Source organism: Tripterygium wilfordii, chromosome 9 (assembly GCF_013401445.1).
Source record: "Tripterygium wilfordii isolate XIE 37 chromosome 9, ASM1340144v1, whole genome shotgun sequence".
NCBI classification, from domain to species: domain Eukaryota; kingdom Viridiplantae; phylum Streptophyta; class Magnoliopsida; order Celastrales; family Celastraceae; genus Tripterygium; species Tripterygium wilfordii.
In genome coordinates, this window is record NC_052240.1 from 1,648,191 (window position 1) to 1,661,030 (window position 12,840).

Genomic DNA, 12,840 nt, shown 5'->3' on the forward strand with positions numbered 1-12,840 from the left:
TGGCTGTGACCTGATAAAAAAAAAGATAATACAAAAATATTTTGAATTTAAAAATGTAACTGAATTGTGTGGTAACCCCTATAAAACCTATCAACCAACGAGAGATGACTCGATTAACAATCAACTGAGTTAGACATATATGTGTTCAATACTTGATTTTAGCTATAAGCATATTTTTCTACAGTATTTTTGTTAAAAAAAAGCCCTATAAAGCCTTGTAATAGATAACAAGCCCAATAAAGAGGGACTAGTCCATGACAATGAACAGCCCATGATGAGAGGCTTGATAAGGTCTCTTCTCTCATAATCAAGTTAACAACATGAAGCCAATGCTTCCCTCAGGAATTTATGACATTAAAATTAGGCGAAGTGTGCAGCTAAGACAAACAATAACAATGCCAAAGCTCAGTCAGTTCTCCATCGTGTCAACTCAACACTCCCCATTACAAAGAAGTAACAAAACGTACAGCATTCTGAAATTTACCAGAAACACAAATTTTTTGCAAGAAAACAAAATACATATTTACAAAAGTATGTAAATTGGGGGAAATAAATGTCAATGCTTATTTCTTTCTGTAGATACCCTCTCTTTCTTTCACTATTTCTTTGTCTTCCTGCTTAAAGGCTAAGAAGATCCACAGCAATTTTGCCAAAAACTAAACAGAATACATACATGTAATGAAATTCCACATTTCAAAAAGAAAACAAAAAAAGAGGTCAAAATTTCAGTGGACGAAGGCATACTCTTTATTTTAAGCTATTATCTCGGGGATCAAATATTACCAAAATGTCATAAAACAGCAACAGCCAAGAACCTTCTCATGGGGCCATCAAACCGTCAATGGTGTAAGAAAGAGATTTTGCCCAGTCAGCTCGAAGCAACAAAGTCTGTAACGTATGCATGACATTATATCCAGGATCAAGCTTCCGTTGCCAACCCTAAAACAAGCACCAAATCATACACGCTGAATCTCACCAATACCAGAAATCACAAATCACAATCACCATGGTGAAAGAGGACCTCTTTCACCAATCAATATTTATTTTTCTTTTAAAAACAATTTCAGGAGAAAATAAATGGAAAGGAGCAAAATCATGCTGCGCAATAATGAAGAGGAAAACAGGGGATAAAAGAAGAAAAAAATCCCAAAATACTGGTTCCAAAATATATTTTCCACACATACAGGGCATTTACCAGCCCAATGCGTAAAATCTTTCCCTTTTGGTATCAGCATGTCACAATTTTATGTCAAAGAGGATAAATTACCTCAAGAACCAAAGTTGTAACCAGCACAGTGCATACATTGCCGTCAACATTGACCTCATGACGCCTTACTTTCTCAAGTAATTCCTGCATGCACTCAGCAGGGTGGATTAAATCACCCTCTGGTGTACCCCAGAAAGTAAATGCCTCTTCCATTTCCTGTTAGAAAAACATATTAGCAATTATAAAAGAAATCCATATCAAAACAAAAAGAATAAAATTCACATTTCAAAATCTTCAATACGAACCTGTGTATTCCATGCAATATAAAACTGATATATTGCGAGCATATTAAACATTCAACTCCTTTTTATCGTATATATTTGCCACAATACTTAACAACCCAAAATATGTATCTACAAACAGTCCATTAACATAAGTAGAACCTTAACCTCCTCGATTCATGTAAGCTTTTGGAAATCAAGGCGATGTAAGCATACATATATCATCCAAACGCACAAACTAAACCCAACTACTGAAAGATGTCAGCGTATAGAATTTCAAATTGGAAGCTCTAGAAGGTATTCATCCTCACAAGTGCTTGGCATCGTACATACGTGCAGATATAACCGAAGTTAACAAGTTGATCGACTCAAGCTTCCATGACAAAACTCTCTGTTTGATCACATCTGAAGCACAACATTCAATACTTTTTTTTTGGTAAGTCACAACATTCAATCCCCCAATTTATGCAAACCAATCTTCAATCGAATAGGTAAGACGTATATATGCAACTAGAGAACAAGATTAAATCTCAGATTCAACAAATTGCAACTATAAATCATTGTCAATCCTTTAGAAAATTTGAGAAAGAATTTAATCTTCAGATAAAAGAAAGATAAGCCTCTGATCTTAAAACGCTATCCAGTTGCGATCCAGCTAAGAATACATATAACATCAACAATTCTTCGCAACAAAGATATTATTCACATGATATTTTACCTCAATAAAAGCTTTTGGGTTTGGGCATCTTTGTTGCTTTGATAATCTGAGAGCGCATTCAGCAGCAGTGCGGCCATCTCGAGTTGCAACAGCCTTAAAAAATTCCACCAAATTTACTCTATCACTCTTAGAAAGTTCAGCAGTCATGCCTACATCAATAAAAACGACATGAGGCTTTGATTTGAAAATCCGTTTCCGAGAAGACTTGCTCCGAGACTCGCGGACTAGGATATTTCCAGGATGCATGTCTGCATGAATAAAGTTGTCCACCTGAAAGAAGCGAACATTGTATTAGGAATCCAGATCTAAAACCTGATTAATTTTCAAACTACTAAAAGATCCAAAGTTTAACTCACAGTTTAAGAATTGAGCTAGTACAAGCTACATCTAGCCAATGCAAGCAAGAGAGAATTAGGAATTGAGAAAGTGGGAAGGAATAATAAAATCCATAAATAACCACAAAAGTTATCATCAGCCAGCCAGTCATTCCAGATAAACAAGCTGGATTTAGGTCTGGAGTTCAGTTATAGGATAAGAGAAGATGTCATTCTCCTATCTTATGCTATCATTATGGAGCAGTTATGCCAAGTTCCCCCAACCATTGAAAATGACAAGAACCATGGAAGTCTTTTGCCCTGTAAAAGCAATACAGGTGTAAGCTCACCTAGTGCATCACAAATGTTCAAATGACTCCCAACAGCAATCTCAGTAATTATATCTACCCTGGTCCCACAGAAAAAGAAAATAATGCCCTTCAATGCCATTTATATAAGCTTACTTTATTTGTGGGGAAGATGATAACCAACTTCATCAAAAACAAGAAAAATCTCAGTTCACAATTATTAGGCAGGGTCCCAGAGCTACGGATTTCAAAAGCCTATCATATCATCATCACAATCCATCTATATTAAAAACTTCTTATCTGTGTTTGTGCAGCCATATTTTGAAAGCGTCACAAAGACAGACAAATTTTCTATGAGGTGAAGACCTTTTCTATAGCCATGAGTTTCCCGCTTGGAGAATTTTACCTAACAATTTATCTAATAATGTGCCATCCATTTATTCCTAGTTGAAGATGAGATACTGGCCAGCAATAAGCATTAATTCACCAACTTTAACAGCTACAGGAAACGATTTAAGCTAAATAATCAAAAGAATATACATTACCAGAAGCATCTTAAGAAGTGCATGTGTCCCGATATGAGCAAGAGCAGTTTTTATCCGTTCATGTCCTTGAAGCTCATCCACATAGTGTGACACACTCTCCCCTTGCTCATAAGTTTCCACCAAGACAGAAGGATGCACAAGTGGATAAACAGGCTTAGGAAAAGAGACATCCTTCCATTTGCGAAAATTATATGTAAAGCGGCTCAAATTTGCAGCTTCCCTGGCAAGGTCAACTTGAGACATCATAAAAACTGCAAACTGTTGTACACTCTCATCCAATCTCAACCACTTTAGAGTTGGAATGAATGTTGAAATCTTTGCTACGGCATTGATTATCACAAAATCTCTCCTAATTGACTCACCAACCCCAGGATGTCTGACCTTTACAGCGACTAACGTAGGCTTGACTTGTTGTTTACCAGGGTATCTAAATCTCAAGGAAGCCCGATGCACTTGAGCAATGCTTCCAGATGCTACAGGTGCCTCTTCAAAGTGTTCAAAAATTTCCAAAATCTTGCGACCAAAAGCTCTTTCAATAGTCTTCTTCGTGTAAGCAAAGCTATGTTCAGGAGCCTTGCTATGTAGCTCTGAAAGTTTAGTGCATAAATCTCTTGGGAAGAGATCTGGCCGCGTAGCTGCCCACTGACCCCATTTAATAAATGCAGGACCTGCTTTCTCCAACGAACGGTGAACAACCCGAAGCCACATCTTCCTAAACTCAGGTCCACCAAGACTAACAAATGGTGCCATCATGATACTGGGTGAGAACAAAATTGATAAATAGAGAGCTCTTACTAGCAAGACAACTACTTCTACCACTGAAAATACCAGTGATGTCATGTATGCATGCCCATCTTGTGCACGCACGTACAAAGAATTCTGTAATGTGTAGTGATCTGTGTCTCCTAATGTTCTCTGTGCCCATGCTACTTGTCCACATGTTAAGCCAAAAATACCAGGAATGACAAGGTGCGAGCGGGTCAAGGCCAAACTGACTGCTTGAGCAATTCTACTTATGCATGGTAAAGTACGACCACTGAAAGTATATTTTCGGAAGAGCCTTCTCCAAGCAAGTTGGGCATGATGTGTCACTACGCTACTCGCTGAGACGAGAGAGTAACTCCTGGAGAAGCCACTTCTCAACACACGCTCCTCAGAATTGTAAAATGAAAAGGGACAATGTCTTCTACAAGGAAATCCATAATGTGAATATAATCTGTATTGGGGCAGACGAAGCCCAATGATAGCAGTTATCTCATACTTCCTCAGATATAACTGGCTGTTCCTTTGGGTCTTGCCAAAGAATTGTGCAACTTTTCTGACGTTTCCAAATGTCAAAGACCTGCATTTTAATATAACAACATTATCACCTATTCATGTTGCAGACATCAAGAAAGGAACAATACCATAAGTAAAACCAAGCGCAATGAATCCCACGATAAATATATTCTTATGAAACTAGCTGAACAAACCAAATTTGTTTCTTCCTGGATAATATTAAAATGACATTGGAGTTTTGTTCTCCACCTCATACTAATCATCAAAATCTATCATGCCAAAAGCATTCAAGGCTTATGAAATAGGTGAGCTATTGAAAAAAAAAATTACAATAAAATGGGCCAAAAAAGAACATAAAAGAAGCATCCTCTCACTTTGCCAGACCAAGTCAGTAATATAATGCAGTCAGACTCACTGGTGAAAACTGCTTTTCACAATGCAAATAATAGAGAATGGAGTCTTGTTTTTAGCTAGGCTTCTATGCTCGAGGTCTTTGCCTATTAACTCTCAACAAAAGCAAAATCGCTACAATAAAAGAAAATTCATGATTATACAAAAAATCAAAACCCAATTAAGGGAATTGATGAGCCACAACTTTATATTCTTCGAAAATCCTGAGCAACAAATGGCATTGAAAGTATTTGCAGCAATTGGCAGCACGGAGTAGTAAAGCAATCTATCTGAAAAAATTCGATGCAATAAAACAACACAAAATGCCAGCAAAATTCCATGCAAAACGGTATAACACACACCAAAGAAAGCACAGAAAAAAAACAACCAGCATACAGATTTATATTCTCTTTACATTCCTCATATACACCCAAATCTTTCACTGCTTCAATTGTTATCCCCTAAAAAAAGCCTTAAAAAGGTGCGAAAAAGGAACATGAAAGGAGCATCCTCTCAAACTCGACACAGATCCAAAGAAAAAGAAAAACCCTAACAGAGAGGGAACAGGGGTAGGACATATTGGCCACCGACCTCGACATGTTGCCCATGATCTGGCGCGAGTGGCTGAGGCTATGGACCGTGGATGGTGAATGGTAGCTGTTGCAAGCATTTTCTCATGGACGTTCTCCCTTTCGCAATCGGGGTGATCGTTTTGCTTTGCTACTCAATATCAATCGTCGATTTCCAAAATTTGGTGTTTCCTTGGACGCGGGGTTTTCACCTCTCCTTCTCCTACACAAATAGACCTAGCGGCTGTAAGAAAGTTGGGAGGAGAGAGGCGCGGATTTAATAATGGGCCGTAGAGTCGGTGGACAGTTTGTAAGAATAAGATTGGGGGCCCACAGTCGCTGACCCGGTTTTGAAGGCTCTCGTTGCCTTTACGCGACCTTGGACTTTATAACTTTTCCTTTTTGTCGAAAATTTCCTTTTATAAAGGAAGCAAAAAGCAGTGGTATCCATATCCGGATAACTTGGGACCCGGCCCGATGAAGACTAGCACCGCCCGAAGGAATCATAAGCCGAGGCCCATAAAATTATAAACGGACCAATTTTATTTCAGAAAATACTGGGCCTTTCATTATGGGCCCGGAGTTAAAACAAATAGCAAACCCAATCCAAACCAAGTTCACCAATCTAACCTTAAATAGGCTTAGGAAAAAGCATCTGCCCAAAAGGACTAGAATATGCCCAAAAGGTTTCTTACTCAGTCTTGGATTTTTGGGCTTGAAAATGGTCGCTGGGCTTATAATCCAGTTAGTAGTTCCTACATATAAATTAAGCCCTGATGACAGGCCCAACAGATTGGGCTGCTGTCATGACGCAGTCAAGACGTGTACAATGGTGGCAATGCCAGTTATAAAAATAGACATAGATTTACAATCAATTAGATCATAACGCACATTGAGCTTCAATGCTCCCTATTAAATTCATAGTATCTATCATATGAAATTAAGAAAACCCGAATTAAGTATACATCAATTAGGGCGGCTGTGTTGCCTACCTTTTCCCTTATCTTCAATAATTAGAGCAACCACAATCGTGATATTTTGCTGGGACATTGGTAATGTATGAGGATTTGTGTTTTGCTTATGTGGTTATATTTGGAGATATGTTTTGCTTATGTGGTTGAACCAATAAAATGTACCGATACAAATTACAATGGTGTAAATTCACTGGCTTTATTTTTTGTATAATAGAGGTGGGATGTAGCATTAATTTTAGTGTAAAGTGTATGTGTGATATGGAGCCCACTTGTTAGAGCAAACATATGGACGTGGCCAAGTATTGATTGTAATCCCATCCTGCCATCTATTGTTATCGTAATCTAAGTTAATTGAATAATTGAATCTAATCATGTTTAATTACCATCAATTATTTATTAGTAAATCTAAATATTGGACCATACCTCAAACCGGATTAGGGGGCTCCGCAATTAGTTTCAAATTGTAGAGTCTACAATTGAAATCCAATGGATTGAGACATCACACCTCATTTTTGTTTTTTCATTTTTAAAATTTGTATGTTTTTTTATTCACCATTGAATATGAATTGTAGACTCTAGGGAATTGTGGAGCCTCTAAATCCACCTCAACCGTGGTTACGCCAAAGGATTATTGTCTATTTTTGGTCAATACCAAATACTAAAAATTAGGATTAGGAAGACCCTAAGCCAACCTTTTCAACTAGTAATTCATTTAAAGTTCCTAAACCAAAGAAGAATTAAACACGATAATCGTTGATATAGTCAATAAGGTCATAACCCCACAATGGAAATTGAAATTGTCACGATGTCAAATGGTTTCAATACGAATACAAAAATCAACTTTGTGGGTTTACTTTTTGTTCAAAACCTTTTTCTTTGGGCGGTTGAGGGGAGAAAGAAAACAACAAAGAGAGAAAATGAAAAGAGTGTCAGTGCATGTGTGTTGTATCTTCGATGTGGTCGGCTGCTGGTCAAATACGGCCACACTCTTTATAGTATATACCACACACATATATACACATTGCCTTTTATTTTGATCACACGTCAACCTCCATATCTGATCCTTTTTATTACAAAATGACAGCTCCTTTGTGACATGTACACGTCTACCACAGACGGAGAGAGTATTTTGGGGCCAAATATGCATGTATTATTTGGAAAAAAAATAAACTGTATTTATTACGTATAAATGACATGACACTTACGTGCATGGAATTGCTTCTCGATCTAGACTTGCTTTATTATAAGAAACGTACGGGGAGTAGTATGAAAGCTTGTTGAATCTTGACAAGCACAGTATAATAATTGTCGGTGTTTTAAATTCTATTGCTTGTGTTGTATACTATTCTTCAGCAAATCAAGAGATTTGCTGCTACATTGCATGGTTTATTTTAGCAAGTAATCAGTCACTATTCGCAACAAGTTAATAGAAAGCAAGACTTGAAGAACCAATTAAGGCAAAAGAATGGACGGCAAAAGATAAAAAGCATGTGTTTGCATGATTTACGTGTGGAGAAGACCTTCCAATTTCAAAACAACAGACGTAGACAATATGTGAAGCGGCAATCATAGAAGGGAAAAGTTGTACAATATGCCAGTCTGTTTGCTAGTGAAATTCAAACTCACCACGATATCTATATATACATCAGGACAAATTCTAGCTAGGAAACCTATGTTTGAATGACGTCTTGTAGGACACTAGTTCTAAAATTTCTAATCAAATATGTTGTTTCATTTTAGGCGTTGTACAAGTCAGGATATTAAAATGTTATTCTATATAATGATAACCATATAACAAGTCCGCCTCTCCACATTAACAATAATTTGTCCGTTTTAAGTCGAAACTCGCATCACTTGTCCTCTCAAATTTAATCATACTAGCACAAGGATCGAGAAAAAATTCTCACAGCTGGGGGATATTGTGAAAAATCTTATCATCAACAAATCACTTAACAGCGTTCTTGCTCTCAATCATTAGCAGAGTCGTCCACTCATATCTAAGTCGATTAGGCCTCTCACCATAATTGTCAAAGAAACCAGAACCGTTGATAAGTTTAATCGACACAGGAGTCGAAAACCTTGGGTGCCAATGGCCCAATACCATGCAGCCTTTTCAAAGTTCACTTGTACGTGTGTAATTATTTAGCACACCTGTGCCGAAAACTGACGTAATTAATATTAAGGCTCAAGTTTGACACTGAAAAAGAGACAAAAACAGCACAAGAACCACGCGATGATTTTCAATAAAGCGAGCTCTCTTTGTGTAATGGTCCCCACACCGGGTCTGTTGTCACCGGTTACAGATGGACACGTACAGGCTTTTCATTTTAGTCAAAATCACGCTTATCCATAATCCCCATGCAAATTGTTACTTTATTTCTACGTGAAAAGACAGTTACCTTAAGTTAACAGGTGGCATGGACAGGTGTCACCCATACGAGCTCCGGTCTCCGTTGCCGGGGAAGGTTCCCGGGGTTTGACTTTGTGTCTGGGATCTTTCTTCTTCTTCTTCTTTTTTTTTTTTTGTGGTAGACAGTGAAATTATCGATATGATATATGCATATAATATACTACAAATGTTTGTTGTCGATCCATTTGAAGCATATTCGTAAGCGATAAGATTGTTTATATTATTAAATATGTTAAAAGTATGCCAAGTATGGAGAAGAAAAACAACACGATGACTTGAATCAATAATGGAAACTTTCCATCCAGTAACGATTAAAAAAAGAGCAAACGACATGAGCCTGCTTCTTGAAGTAGTAACCTTTATGAAGTCAGCAACAATATTGCAAGAAATCAATTATTAATTAGTACATGAGATTTTGCAACTATCAATAAACAAACTCTTCAATCAGTGTTGTATTGATTTTGATAAAATATTAAAACATGTAGTCATTAATATCCAAAGTATCTTGGATTCCAAACTTCAACATATTGTTACTGCAATAGCTTTCCCTCTCATCTTCAATGCTGTTGACGTACGTCGTAGTTGAGTTGGAATTCAAAGGACTTGGACTCGATGAAGGCGTCGATAAAGCCGACGCAAAGCTGAAATTATGGTCACTGCCGTTGGACATAAAAGTCGATGAAGTCTCCGACGAAGGGTCCATGATTGCTGCTGCTTGATCAGGAAAACTACAATTGTAGTTGTAACTTGGTAGAGTTGCCGGCACATAGTCCCCATTGGTTTGCCAATCATTCAATGGAGGAATTTGGGAGCTAAAGTTGTTGAAGCTTGACGAGAATTGCTCCACATTGGGGTCCAAAAGTAGTTGTGCCTCGTCAGAAAAGTTAGGTATGGTGCAAGGTGGATTAATATCTGGAACAATTTGGTTATATTGGTAGTGGTTTGGGACAAGATGATTTTCTTGACCAGTTTGAGGAAAACCAAGTTTTGGGTTTTCTTGTTGTGATTGCATTAGAGAACTTGCTAGCTTTAGAAGCTCTGGATTCACTAAAGGCTGGACGCCAAGCATCCTGGAAATGTCAATTTGAGATGAATTGTAGAGAGATGAACTTAGAATTGATGAGAGGTCTAGGAGATCAAGCCTCGGACTGTGAGTCACCGGATCGATTCCCATTCTGAGAAGTCTCTTTCTAATGTGTGTGTTCCAGTAGTTCTTGATTTCATTGTCTGTTCTTCCTGGCAAACGTGCCGCAATAGCAGACCACCTATACATGATAGTTACATATATTAAGGAAAAATAATCAAAATTTTCTTACAATATACACACCACATGCATGTTTGTCAAATTTTTATATTAAAAAATATGAAAAAAGTACTCACTTATTTCCTAATATACTGTGAAGCTGAATTATTGTCTCCTCTTCTTCAAATGAAAACCTGCCTCTCTTGATATCGGGTCGTAGATAGTTTGTCCAGCGAAGTCGGCAGCTCTTTCCACACCTTTGCAGCCCTAAAATAAAGCCAGTCAACACATTAAGAGGATGGTTATGCGACCAGAACAAACTTGAGAGAGTCTGATTGCATATTTTCTCAACGAAAACAAGAAAGTAAAGGACGTACCAGCATTCTTGGGGAGTGTCCTCCAATTGCCATAACCATGTTTTTGGATGTAATCAATGAGCTTCTGATCTTCCTCTTGAGTCCATGGGCCCCTCCTCAGCCCATTTTTCTCACAACATGGTGCTCTACCCATTGTAATAAGCTCCAATAAAGTATTACGATGGGGGGTACTCTGTCTATAAATAGCAAGTGAAAGACAAGTCAAAAGGATTCGGTGCCGTCCTCTGTTTATCACAAATGAGACGTGTCCCCTGTCCTTGGAGAAAATAACCAAAATTATTAATCAATTCGTCTTCATTTTGCCATGCAAAATCTCACTGCCAATCACTTTCCGGCGGAGTTTGACTCCTTACTTTCTGGATTCATATCAGCTGTCACAAACATCGTGGAGCCACGTACCTCCCCCTCTTCCTTCCAATATATGACCTTCGTAACAGGGACTCTTTGCATGGAGTCATTTCATAGGTTGTGTGCTGCGAAATTACTCTTTACATCTTCGGCCAAAGATATTTTAGAAGGGCAATCCAGGGAATTTATTGAATTTATATAGATCATGTTCATACTACCAATTATGGTCATTTTCGAAATGACTAATCATATTTTGTGATAAATAAACATCTATAATCCTGAAGTCAATAAATATATGCGATCTATAATCCAGCTTATCATGAGTAGACAAAAGGGGGTAGACATTGAAGCACTAATATTAATTTTGGTCAACAATGAAGGTGGAAAACCAGAAGGGGGCGGCAGAAACTTTCAATTAGAATGATGAATTCTTGTCAATCTTGCTTTTCTTTCTTCCTTTTCTCTTTCAGCATGAAAAATATATGGAGAGCCAGAAACACAGGAGAAGAAAAAGCTTCTGTAAAGGCAATAATGTCAAACTTTTAATTAAAGGGTCCTACACCTTTCAACGTCCATTTTTCAACAAACCAATGACAAATCAAAAGGCAATACTAACAACACAATACCAATTCGAAAAAAAAAAAACAAAACCTTTCTCTGTACTGCAACAAGCACTGCTTCCCTTAGCTTGCTAAAGTTCAATCGAAAGAGGTATGTGTAATAATTTGAAGATTGAGTAGGGAAAAAACGTTGGCCCAATAAATATTTAGAGTATTGTTTCATATTGAGCCAAAGATTCATATGGATTTTGTCTCTAAAAGGATCATTTAGTGGTTGAGATTGGGTTCCGTCTTATAAACCATATCACTTGGCTTGCACCAAACGATGTGAGACATTTGTTCTAACACTCTCTCATACTTGTGTGCTTAGTTATATGAGGCCAACAAGTGTACTATACGGGTTATGGTCCACGTCATCCACTAACGATAATGTCAGAATCATTTGACGGAAAATGAGCTTAAAGGGCTAACGTGATCCCTTTTTTATAGTAGAAGAGCTTTGTTGACATTAAAAAAAGTATAGGAGCTTGATTGAATTTTTTTTAAATAGATGAGCATTTTTGTTACTTGTCCCTTTAATTAATAAATAAATTTGATCGCTTGGAAGGCTGCAACTCCGGAACTCCCCTTGTACGTGTCACTGTGCGAGATGCTCAATCTCTATATGGGGACCACCTGCAACAAGACTCTCATGCATGATCGGTCCATCAACAACCTGCCACCTCACTGTATCTGACGTCTCTCATGCCTTCTCCCACTACCATTCCTTGCGTCAATAGAGTGTATATATATATATACACACATCCAGACAAAATATATATATATACACGCTAACACGCATAATACGGCCTACTCTAGCACTTACTATTAAAAAAAGTCATTAAAGAGAATGAGCAACATTACTTCACTGATATATATATAATTATGACTTGCACAGCATAATCTTCGGCTAATGTCTCCGTGCATGGTGTCATGGCCTAGTCAGCACAATCATGGTACTAAAAAGATATTTATTCATGCTTAAACTAATGAATATTGGTTACATCTTATACTTGATAGGGTAATCACTTATTTACTTGTCCAAAATTTAGGAATGGATGCGTTACCCAAAGAAAGGGTGCATACGTGCCAGAGTTGATGAGCCGTTGTGCATACAAATTTGATAGATGAAATGCAAGTACAAATTAAATAAATGAAAGATATTTTCCGTTTTGCACCATTGGTCTGTAAGAATTTGTTATTTGCGGGCACAAAAAACACGTCGTACCATGAAAGATGCAAAACCTTACTTATATACCACTTAATTAAATTATCCCAA

The 12,840-nt window shown here is 37.5% G+C and overlaps 2 protein-coding genes across 2 annotated transcripts; both read right to left on the bottom strand.

Annotated features, from left to right (window-relative positions):
- Positions 1–390: 390 nt before the first annotated feature.
- Positions 391–5,886, bottom strand: LOC120006138 (probable serine/threonine-protein kinase abkC). Its single transcript, XM_038856052.1, has 5 exons — positions 5,633–5,886; positions 3,374–4,715; positions 2,207–2,476; positions 1,268–1,423; positions 391–939 (listed from the first exon to the last, which is right to left on the bottom strand). Exons 1-5 carry the CDS (start codon positions 5,647–5,649, stop codon positions 820–822), a joined length of 1,905 nt encoding a protein of 634 aa, XP_038711980.1. The 5' UTR covers positions 5,650–5,886; the 3' UTR covers positions 391–819.
- A 3,400-nt stretch (positions 5,887–9,286) lies between these two features.
- LOC120005481 (transcription factor MYB74) lies at positions 9,287–10,762 on the bottom strand. The gene is made up of 3 exons (XM_038855118.1): positions 10,615–10,762; positions 10,375–10,504; positions 9,287–10,259 (listed from the first exon to the last, which is right to left on the bottom strand). Exons 1-3 carry the CDS (start codon positions 10,745–10,747, stop codon positions 9,467–9,469), a joined length of 1,056 nt encoding a protein of 351 aa, XP_038711046.1. The 5' UTR covers positions 10,748–10,762; the 3' UTR covers positions 9,287–9,466.
- Between the last annotated feature and the right edge of the window lie 2,078 nt (positions 10,763–12,840).

Bases quoted from the DNA above. Each gene is read 5' to 3' on its own strand.
- LOC120005481 (XM_038855118.1), bottom strand. From the start codon at position 10,747: ATGGGTAGAGCACCATGTTGTGAGAAAAATGGGCTGAGGAGGGGCCCA. The intron at 10,505-10,614 runs GTACGTCCTTTA...GCTTTATTTTAG, and splicing joins GACACTCCCCAAGAATGCTG to GGCTGCAAAGGTGTGGAAAG. The intron at 10,260-10,374 runs GTGAGTACTTTT...TATCATGTATAG, and splicing joins CACAGTATATTAGGAAATAA to GTGGTCTGCTATTGCGGCAC.
- LOC120006138 (XM_038856052.1), bottom strand. The intron at 1,424-2,206 runs GTAAAATATCAT...TTTTTCTAACAG, and splicing joins ACCCAAAAGCTTTTATTGAG to GAAATGGAAGAGGCATTTAC. The intron at 940-1,267 runs GTAATTTATCCT...TGCTTGTTTTAG, and splicing joins TTACAACTTTGGTTCTTGAG to GGTTGGCAACGGAAGCTTGA.